Source organism: Boleophthalmus pectinirostris, unplaced genomic scaffold (assembly GCF_026225935.1).
Source record: "Boleophthalmus pectinirostris isolate CB_2022bp ecotype Guang Dong unplaced genomic scaffold, ASM2622593v1 HiC_scaffold_12, whole genome shotgun sequence".
Classification (NCBI taxonomy): domain Eukaryota; kingdom Metazoa; phylum Chordata; class Actinopteri; order Gobiiformes; family Gobiidae; genus Boleophthalmus; species Boleophthalmus pectinirostris.
In genome coordinates this window covers 21,148,050-21,159,508 of record NW_026571018.1, presented here as the reverse complement: position 1 = coordinate 21,159,508, position 11,459 = coordinate 21,148,050, and the positions used below count along the sequence as shown (strand labels likewise).

The 11,459-nt window shown below is 39.5% G+C and overlaps 1 protein-coding gene across 1 annotated transcript in view; it reads right to left on the bottom strand.

Annotated features, from left to right (window-relative positions):
* Positions 1-1,178: 1,178 nt before the first annotated feature.
* The window catches only part of pcdh1a (protocadherin 1a), a 123,360-nt gene continuing 113,079 nt past the window's right edge, over positions 1,179-11,459 (bottom strand). Inside the window, exon 4 of the mRNA XM_020930318.2 lies at positions 1,179-1,558. Coding sequence (XP_020785977.1) covers positions 1,179-1,558 — 380 coding nt within the window. The remainder of the gene's footprint in view (positions 1,559-11,459) is intronic.

The window sequence follows — 11,459 nt, the reverse complement described above, 5'->3', positions numbered from 1 at the left end:
TGCAGTGAATTCCATATGAGGCAATTAATAAATTACCAGGTAAGAAAGGAATTCTGTGCGGATAACAACATGATAATATTTCAAATTATTTTTAGCAGAGACTTTCAGTAATCAAGTGCTCTTTCACATCTCATCTAAATATCTCATCAAATATTTATTCCCCCTTGACAAGGTCTTGTTGTTGAAAGCGAAAAGGAATTTGAGGCGTGGAGAATTGGATTGCGAGAGGATTGCGAGTTTCACTATGTCTGATTGTCGCCACTGAGGAGAGCTTTTGCACTGTTATGAGTCCATTAGCGGGAGGATATTTGAACTGAAAAGCTAATCTAGAAACCATCTTGTAAAGTACTGTGTGTTTGTTCTGTTGTGACTCCCGGGGTAGTAGCGTGGCCGAATCAGCCGTTTCAAATGATGAAGGCTTTAGGTCACAGTGCTGCACAGAGCCGGGGAGCGCTCTGTCACTTCTAATGCAGTTCCCCGGCAGCAGCAGCAGCGGGGGCACTACGGGGGGCACAGGTAAAGGCCATTCGACTGTGATTGTGGGGGGGGTCACAGGTTTGTATTTGTGTGTGTGTGTGATTGCGAGGACCACATAAATGCCTTCCCACGGGATTGAACTCCACCGGCGGAGACGCTTTCAGTCAAGATTCAAACAGCAGCAGCAAAGAAAAGCTTAAATATGCTAAGTCTGAGGCAATCTTTTTCAGCTTATGCCAGACAAAATATATGTAGAACACACCATTCAAATGTATTTACAGCACTGTACATTAAGATAAGACCATTCTGTTTGATTGTTTAGTTACGTTACGCCTTCGGGTGTTTGTGGCTGTCTATCTAATAATGGCACAAGAGCACTGATCACAACTTCCATATTCGAGAGATCACTTCACATAATGGGACTCGGCTAACTACAACATTAATTAGTTACCGCTAAAGTTGCAATTATTACCACTCTGCACTTTTTCCATTTGGAATTACATCTGTTTGAAGAGTTGTATAAATAAATGGTCAACTGCATGTGATGAATAAATATTCTAATAAATTAATAATTTAGAAAGGAGAAGAATGACAAAAACAAGTGTTCATGCCAGTGATGGGATGAGTCACAGCCTGTTGTCATGACAAAAGGGGCATTGGCTTTTGCGTGTGGATAGGTGTACTTGTTGACTTGTGCAGATCTACAGGTAGATTTCTCGTTTGGGCGTGTGAGTGGTAGGAGAAGTGGGCGGGTACTCTGTGGCGACACTGAGGGGCATCTCCTCCAGCGGGCAGTCAGAGCCGGGCTCCGGGACACCGCTGCTGCTGCTGGAATAGGCACTACGGGACGGGGGCAGGCGAGCCCGCGGCTCTTCGCAGCCCTGCCTGGCGCTGCCGTTGGCCAGGCGACCTAGGCTCCCTCTCTCCTGGTAAGGCACGAAGGTGGAGAGTTTGGGAGGGTTCCTGGTCTTGCGCATGGGGGAGGGGTGACCAGGCATCCAGCAGGCGTCTGAGTGACCCAGCTCGCTACACTCCGTCGTACAGTTTCCGGTCATCGCCACGTCTGGGATGGAGCGGATATCTGCGGGTGACAAGAGACAACTATTAGAAAGGAAGCAACATCTTTTAAGAGGCATTTGTGAACTGAAATGGTGTTATCTGAAACACCCCATGAATCCCACCCCCCTCCTGGAGGTCTTTGCAGCTGTTGCTAAGCAGTCGGCAGCAGTTGCTATGTAGCAGTTGCTATGCACTGTGTAATGAGCGACTCTGTGTGTAGTTGTCCACTCGCTGATGTGATGCATCCCGCGTGTGATTGAGTAGTATCCAACAGCAGTTTGTCTGCACATTTCAAATATGTCACAGCGTTTGGTAAAGTGCTATTTCCAATTTCATATCAATCCTATGCCTCAAATATGTGACAGCACAGAGAATTAGATAAAGCAAACACATCCCAAATGAAGAGACTGCGCACAAAGTGAACCATGTATCCCTTTGGGCAAAAGCACTGTTGAATGAGTTATTGATTGACAGTACTGAAATGAGTTCCCTGCCCTTGATTTGTATCCACTTTTTTATTCAACTGCGCCTAATTAAATAAATGGGCCCATGACATAGTGACCTCATTTTACTGCATGAGCTCCAAATTAGGTTTGTCTCTCAATATTACTTTCCAAAAAACTTTCTGGTGTTTATTTAGCAGAGAGAGATCTTTGGCACCTCACAAACCACCACCTGTTGACAAAGTTGAGATACTACATCTCAGTGAATGGGATCCACACTTGAGTTTATCTTTCAGCCATGCAACTGCAGTCAAAGAGGCTAGACAAGTTAAAAGAACAGCAGACAATGAGTATCTGAGCTTTGAAAAGACGTGGTAGCTGCGATAAATGCATTAGCACAGCCCAGTCCACGGCATGAAAGAGTACATCAGTCAAGTTTGGTGTATAAAAGACACCATGGATGGGGGAGAAATGTTTTCACACAAGAGCTCAGTAAGAAGAGACTGATGCAACTGTTGGGGATGACGTATGTAATGGGCAGCAAGAGGCAAGTTCAGCACTAATGGAGAAAATGCCAGCTTGACAGTAAGCCTATGAGACGTACCATCAGTATTGTACTCAGTGACCAGAGGAGAGATAATTATCCCACAAAATGTCAGAGCTCAAAAAAACACATTCGACCCACAGAATCTTCAATCAGTCCCAGCACAGACTCTGCTCACTGGGCTACAGACCCTAAACTGCTTAACACGTGCCCCAAGTGTGTACAGTATCTATTTCTAATGGCGAATCCCTGGACAATGGACCCTATTGTTCATTACATAATAATTACCACACAATGCATCGCCAGTCTATTGTCAGTGATAATCTCGCTTTTCCTGTAATGCCAAATTGGTAGATGTTTATGGCTATTACATGCATTAACAATTGAGCCCTGCTTTGCTGTTTTCAAGCTTCATTATACCATTATGCTGAGAGGGCAAAATCCATTTTGTGTTGACCAGGCCAGTGTCATTGTTTGAAATGAATGAATTATAATCCCAATTCAGTAAAGGTTTCCTTTCTGAAAAAAAAAAAAAGTAAAAAAATAATAAATGAATAACTAAAAATTTCTTCATATTGCTTTTTAATGTTATATATATATATATATATATATATATATATATATATATGTATATATGTATATGTATATTTTTTCCTTTTAAGTAAGTTGAAAGCAGCAACATATCTCAAACTGAGTGTTGAGTTACCTTATAAATGGGTGAGGAATAGTACTAAGCATACTACTAAGCAAGTTAAAGGTCCTATATTACACTAAATTGTTTTGTTTCATTCACACATGTTTGAGTTTGTTTTATTATTAGTCTGTCTACATCTCCAAAGCTCAAAATGCTCTGTACCACCTTGTGATGTCATGAAGCAGTAGTTTTCAAGTTAGCAGCACCTTTTAATTTAGTAGAGCTTGGCAATTTCAGGGCTGAAATTATCCAAATGATTGTAGTGAAGGTGTATGGAGTTTAAAAACACAGTGTAGCACATCCTGTATTACTTCAGGACATTACAAGGTGTAACAGAGTGTTTTCTGTTTGAGAGAAGAACTCTTTTGCGGATTTGTGTGTAAAACTAAGGTATGTTTTTGACGGAGAAACAACATTATAACATAGATCAGAAATAGCGTAATCTGGGCCCTTTAATCAGAATTTGATTATAACTTTACGGTTGTATTCAATTTTTCCAGTGCTCCAGCTTCATCAGGACTTGGGTTGTGCTTTGCCTAACTGGAAGCAAACCAAGACTGCCTTCACCCCATCTCATGCATTCTGATGGGGGACTTCTCTTCTCTGCTAGCAGACTAACAACTCGGCATGTATGCATCAGTGCAGTGCAATAGCTACAAAAGAACTTGAAGGGAAGAGTTGGGGGAGCAGCTTGGGGAGAGCAGGCATCTCCTCCAAAAGGATTTCACACTTGATTAAAACCTCTCCACAGCTTCTAGGAGGTTTATGCCACACCAAAGTAGCCTAGTATAAAATTCTGCATAGCTTTCACATGCCAAAATGAGTCTATTGGGAAAAGGGAGAATAAAGGTATCTAAAACACTTTACATGCAACATTTCGCCGTGTCTCTTTCTTTATGTATTTGAAACGCCATTAGAAAATCCACAGGAGCAGCAGAATGTCTCATTTTGAAGTTTTGTGGTGGAAATACCAGGAGGAGCTCTGAGACTAAATCTATACTTTACCACTTTAAAATGGCAATTTTACACAAAAATACAGCACAGTCACATTTATAAGTATGTTCAGTGAAGCGTTCAAAGACAATACAACTGCCAAACAACCCCTATATGTGCTCACGGCTAATGCATAATACATATTTTACATAATAACATATTCTGCTGTTATTTATGCAGCCCCTCAGGTAACATTTGAGAATAAAGATTACTGTTGGCCCACTGTTCCGTATAGCACTCAATATATATTCGCTTGGAGTTTTTACTGTATACTGTCAACTTCCATCTTGGGTAATAAACTTATTTGGTCCAAGTTCATTAAGTCTGTGTACATAACAAGCTGCACTGTACTTCCCTAAAACAGGTCATCTGGTTGTGATTTTGTTTTGAATAATAAAATAGGAATTATGCATACAGTTCTGAAAGTAGAAGCGGTTGTGGATCGCATTTTGTTAATGTAAATGTTTTAACAGCAGAAATATTTTATTTATCTTTTGTTATACAAGAATAATGAAGTCGGCGATTAACATCAATTTGACTTGCAGAATATGTGGCTTGACAATCCCTCCATATTCTACAATTCTTCTTAAAGGTACACAGAATTTTCCAGTGGAAGGTCTGCTTACTGCTTGTCTCCATACACTGTTATTGCTTTGCCTGGAATGTTCCACTATATGGCATTAAACTTTCATCATCTCCGCAGAAACAAGGAGGTGATGTCACCAGCTCAAGTATCAATTAGTCTATTTTTTTTTTTCGTGCTTGGTTGTTCAATGCATTTTTCACACTTTACTGACATGGCAGTGAATACTTACAAAACATTTTTCTGTACCATTTGTACACCTACAATACTGTCTAAATTTTACTTCCACCCCCAGTGCACAGTTTGTGAGGTGGTTGCTTTCACATAATTACAGTTTTGTACTTAGTGTTTGTATAAATACTGATAATAAAACAGTTTCTTTGTATCTATCTTTAAATTGGAAAATTGTAGAAAAAACCTGTTCCACAACTGAACTATGAAATGTGTTTAATGCCATATCATGGAACATGGAGATGAGTTACGGTACACAGTGCATCTTTAACACTTGTCATAACGGGACATATATATTGGGGCAGGTTACTCTAGATAGCTACTGTTTTTGTATCACTGCAAGATTGTTTTTAGCTCTAATCTGTGTGTGATGAGTTTGACATAAAGCAGTGGGGTCAATGCCTCTTCCAAGTGCTTTCATCTCTTTTTATAGAAGTGATAAGGATGTCAGTCTGTGCTTGAGAGCTTTGGTCATTCTCAAACACTATGTCCATATTTAGATGGTGTCTGAAGCCCATTTCTCTTATACTTCCATTAATCCTCAGAAAAAAAAGATGAAACACAAACAAAGGTCGCCCTTGATAACGGTGTGTGACTGTCAGCTGGATAATTGACTCCAGGTTGGCTGTGTTTTTAGAGAAACACCACCAATCCTTATTTAATGAGACGCCAAAGCAAAAGAAAACACCGAATGTAAAACGATAGCGCATACCGGTGACAGGAATTAAAGCACATTGGAAAGCCATGCTCATCATCATCAAGGCCTCGAAAATTAGCAGTGACAGCTAAATACCACATGACGCTTGCCAAAGTCTCCTGTTTTCTTCCAGCAGTGCCAAGGCGCGCGCTGCACATCAGGGAAGACAACATGGCTGCCCGAATGCCAGCTATTGAACTAGGTCATTACCCTGTCTGTTAGGGGTCTATTGACATTTTCTATGGTTTATTTATGAATGCTCTGACATGTTGCTTGGTCCTGGGAGGCAATTTGACATTCGATTCACACTGAATACCTTGAACTTGTTTTGTTTGTAGATGGTAAGGTTGCACAGTATATCGCAATTGAATCAAAATCAACATTTGAGTTGGCATTTGAGACTGGTGCCTCATTTGACATCCGTCTCTTGCTATTTTTGCTACTTATTTACAATTTATTATTACCATTTATATATTTTTTCTCATTGTTATTATAATATGTAATATGTGAGCTACTGTATCCGTCATCTGGTCCGTCATCTTCTTGTCTCCATGGAGATGTGTCTAGAATGTTCCAAAGTATAGCCATAAACTTAAGAATCTTCATGGACTTGCAAGCCAAATTACAGATTAAATTTGTGTAGAGTTGACCCCACTCAAAGTAAAAAAAAAAGTTTTTTAAAGATATATTTGAACAATAAATAACACTTGTAGTTGAAAAAATGCAAGACAGATTTATTTAATGCCATACTGTGGATATTAGGGACTTATCAATATCCAAATTTCTCTGTACGATATTATCACAATATGCATCTCAATATTTTTTAGCGATATTTTGGAGAGGCTGATATAATTGTAGATAGGACACTTTTTTTTTTAATTTTCTGTCAATTCACAAGATTTTGATGTGAATTATTACTATTCTGATCCCAAGAATTCAAGTAAAAACATATTTCTTCATTTTGTCTGCACTGAAATGAATCATGGGATATGTCGTTCCCGATGTTTATTAGCTATTGGTAATATAAAACCATGCAATTAAGCAAAGGATTTTGTAATTCGATATATTGTGACACCCCACGGTATCATTGTGAGACTTTTGACAATACAATATCACAATATTTTGGTTATTGTTACATCCCTAGTGGATATTTGTAACATTATTATTAACATCTCCATAGAGACAAACAGGTTGCGGATCCTAACCAGAAAAGTTACACAGTGCACTTTAAAGAATATAATCTAACATTTTATCTTTTTAGAGCTGTGATTCATTTGATTATTTTATTAGTTCATCAGTTAATCTTTCAGTATTCTCTCAAATGCTTGTGAAGTTGTTTACAATGACCAGAATCCTACTTTTTAAACATGTATATGATACAAATCTAATCACAATGTTTTTTTTTTCTTTCTATTTATTCTGCCCTAATTGCTGGTTCATAGCCATCTGCGTATCAATTCCAGTCACTTAACATTAATAATGGAACACGCTGTCGTCATTCGCAAGTGTGTACTTTTTACTTGGCCTCCTGACCTTCCCATTCTGAAAATCAAAACAGACATAATTAAATTGGTGAGTTCTGGTAGCTGTAGTACACTTGCCTTGCTTAAAAACACAGTTCACACTCCCACTCTTGACTCAAACTGAAATCACCATTATTTCAATATTTGGTGGACACAACAGTGCTCATGAGTCAACCAGGCAGGCAGACAGGCAGGCAGGCAGGGTGAGAGCGCGGCCAAAGGCACCCTGGGAAAATTGGTATTTCTCCCACTTTTTTCTTGCGTCTATACCTGAAATAAATCTGCTCAGGGTCTCGGAACAAACCCTTTGGACTTTATAGGCTTGTATGTCATGGGTGGTAAGTCAGGGTGGACAATGGAGAACAGATGGGCAAAGCGCAGGACTATTATGCCAGTGGCTGGAACGGGCGACTTGGATTTAGAGAGCTTGTGATTTGGTTTTGAGAAGCACTGACTCAATGACACTTTTTTTCCTCCCCTCTTTGTGCGGTCCAATTCTTTTTCACTACAGTTCGAAGATGGATTGCACCTGCAGCTGTTCTACCTTTACTGTATGTTGGGTCAGTGAATATGCCATCATCAAGTGTTGGCATCTTATAACACCAGTCAATATTTCATGCATCAAGATGGTCAATGTCAAAGTATTAATTATTACAAATTGTTTTTCTATTTGATATTAAAACTTTTTGTCTTATGAAGAATGTAAATTGCTCAATCTAAAATGTGGGTCATGACCATAGAGTGTATAAAGAAGGAGTCCCGTCTGCAAGTCTCAGCTTCAGTCAAAAGAAGCTCACGATGCTAGAAGTTAAAAGGGCGAATTTGAAGGTGAGTTCCACATTAGGAATAGGAATTTATTTGTATTTATTTATATTAAGACTAGGATCATGCAGAATAGGTTAAAATGAACATTTTAAGACCAAAATGATAAGGCTCACTGCAGCGGTTACAGAGACAGTGTCAACGTTTTTTCAATGTACTCAAGTGGAGCAAGAGTCGATGGAGCCGGAAATGTGCCCATGGTCACTTCCTGTTTGGAACGCTGTGGTTAGTGGGTTAGCTGTGCCTATTTATATGTCTATGGTCATCACTGTGAACTAATGACAAGCGTGTGTTGTTCTCAGTAAAGCAGAAATAATGTGATGATTGGCAGTAAGTGGAGGATAGTTTTTTTTTGCTTGAAATGGGTATTAAAAATATCTATATGTTCAATGACAGTTTCTCTACCATTGTATCCTTAGGCAAGACACTTCATCCACCTTGCATAGTGCGAATGGGATGTGTGAGAGTGATTGGTGGTGGTCAGAGGGACCGTTATCGCAGATTTCCTTGTATCCGTCAGTCTACCCCGGGGCAGCTATGGGTACAGATCCTACACCACCACCGAGTAAGGAGTGAATAAATAAAGCATTTTGAAGGGCTTTAAATATCTTAAAAGACACCACATAAATCATAGGAATTATATCTTATATCTGTACATAAGTAATATTTTGTGCATACATTAGCAATAGAGAATCATCTGGTATTAAGTATTTTGATAGTAACATAGTATAGTAAGTATAACAGTAAGACACATTTATAAATCCTAGGTATTACTATCATCTTTTGAAGTGTTTCTATGTTTTTATTCGGCATACTTATCACTAGATTTGGCTGAAATAGACTGCTTTTATTTTCTGAGATGTGATTTGTTTTTAAAGAGCACTGACTCGCTGACATTTTCCTATGTGCCCCATACTGAATTCCTTCCCCCCACACTTGGAGATAGATTTCACCTGCAGCTTCCCTTTGCTTTATAGTGGGTCAGTCCCATCTGCACGCTTAAAGCAATATCACTATGTAAAGAAAAAACTCATTTCCACCTTCTACCTGCTACCACCCGGCGTAGCGCAGGTGACTGTTGGCGAACCTCCTCAAAGCATCTCCAGAGCAGTAGCACAACACGGATCGGGGGTGCACGCCATGCCTTAACCTCGCGGCTGACAGAGACATGTGAGGGCTGGGTTTGCATGCGGCTTGCATCAGGGAGCCGATGGGGGGCGAGGGGGGGGAGTCTGAGGCAGGCGTGCACATCGTCTGATCCCCCGCCCGTGGGCTTGGGGGGGGAAGCAGCCTCTTCCTGAGATTTCACACCGCTCCTCTCTGTTTGATTGCAAATGCTGCCTTTACCCAGCGGCGGTCGTGTGCCATAGCGCTATGATCGATGGCGGACAAATATGAGAGACCCAACAGCTCATAGAGGGAGGGAAGGAAACTCGAGCTAGCTAGCAGCATTTTGGGAGAGTGATATTAATGATATTTCTGCAGTATCAGCAGACAGTTTGTGTGGCGAAATTACTGCGAAAGTTCCCAGCAACAAAATGAACAAGAGGGGACATCTCTCCACCGAGCAGTCATGGCTGGTGCTGGCTATCAGTTGTGTGAATGCATTCTGTTGTTGTCATCTTCCACAAGCAAAAACAAGAAACACCAGGGTTTTGTATTTCTTTAGCTGCGACATGCCAAATCTTGTTATACAGGTGCTCTGAACAGTTCCTCACTGTAAGCAAAAAAAAAAAAAAAAAAAGCAAAAAAAAGGCTTTTTTGGTCCTCCAGTGGGGTGCATTTTTAAGAAGAGAAACCAGCTACGATGCACACAAACAAAACAGTGTTGACATGCACATTTTCCTTGCTCATTGTAACAGAATACAAAAGGAACAATGGTGGAGTTTGTAACCCCAGACTGGCGTTTCCACAACTCACAAGTAAAATTAGAATGTGTAAGCTCGCGGGGTTTTGTCACTTGCCGTACACGACATGACATGAGAGATAAACTTAAGCATTCATTTTTCCCAGTTTTATTTGGGAGATAATTGGAATGTGCTCATTGGAAAGGCAAGCTTTGTGCAGTACTTGTAAATAGACACATAATATAGCCAGCTACTGTGTCAGGCTACAGAAAATAGTTTGCAACATTCTGCTGAAGGTTAATTAGCATTTTCAATCATTTCCTTTGCTAGGGCATGGAAGGCAAAAGATGAAGAAATGTTGAGAGCAAATGTTTCACTGTATCATCATCTGAGAAAATATACACATCAAGTTAAAATTACATGTTTTCTATATGATATAATTAACAATGTTTAAAACATCTCATCTTATGAGATTAACTCTCACTTCTCTGCTGATCCTAAAATTGCATTTTCTGTTTAGTAAGACATTAAGACACATATTCTGAGGGTTTTGTAACTTCTGCCTGCTTGTCTCCACATAGATCTTTGCTAAGAATGCTCCACATTGTGGCACAGTATGGTATCTATCTCCATAAAAACAAACAAATGTTGCCACCTGGCCATGTTACAGGTCAATATCTGTAGAGAGGCGAGCCTCCTTGCAGTAAATATTTTTATGCAATAAAAACACAAATTAAATAAATTGAAGATTTCTAAGTTCAACACCATATGGTATAATAATTCAGGCAAAACAATAGCTTCAGTAGAAAGTTGCAGCTCTAAGTTGCCACTTAGGTACTAAATCATACCATAATAGGTTTACTGGTTATTACTTTTTAACTATGGCATGTGGTTCTATGTAGATGATATTTATTTCATAGTTATTTCCTCATGTGTGCTCAAGTCTTGGTGCTATATTTGTTCATTGAAAGATTGCAGCTACACAAAGATGTTAATTTCTTAAATCGGTGCACTCCAGTAAAAGGCTTCCTGTTCCAATTAACATAATCTATTCCATCAATAAGTCATATCAATTATGTATTACTGACCATATTAATTTAACAAGTTCATTTTATAACCCTTAGCCCTTATTATTAACTGCAGGACTGATGACTTATCGGAAATGACTTCATATAGTAATTAAATTTGCAGTGCTAGCAAGTGAAATACTGTTAATTAGAAAATTTAGGTGTTGGGTTATAGTAAGGATTATACACCAATAACACTTCCATAGCCAGCAACCAAGACTTCTAAACGCAATTATTATGTTTTTCTAAGAAGGCGGATTACACTGTTCTTAGTAAACCCTTCTCCTCAATTAAAAGACAATAGAGGCTTGCAAATGTAGGATGCAAAACCCAAGGGGAGAAACTGTGGGTCTCTAATTGTGAGCTCTTAACTGTTTTTGGTGAGAGCAAGTTAATCAATTCTCACTCCAGTTGTCCGGCCTAGAGTGATGCGAGGTCCAGAATTAGTATTGATGTTAATGGCACGCGTGTCAAAGTGC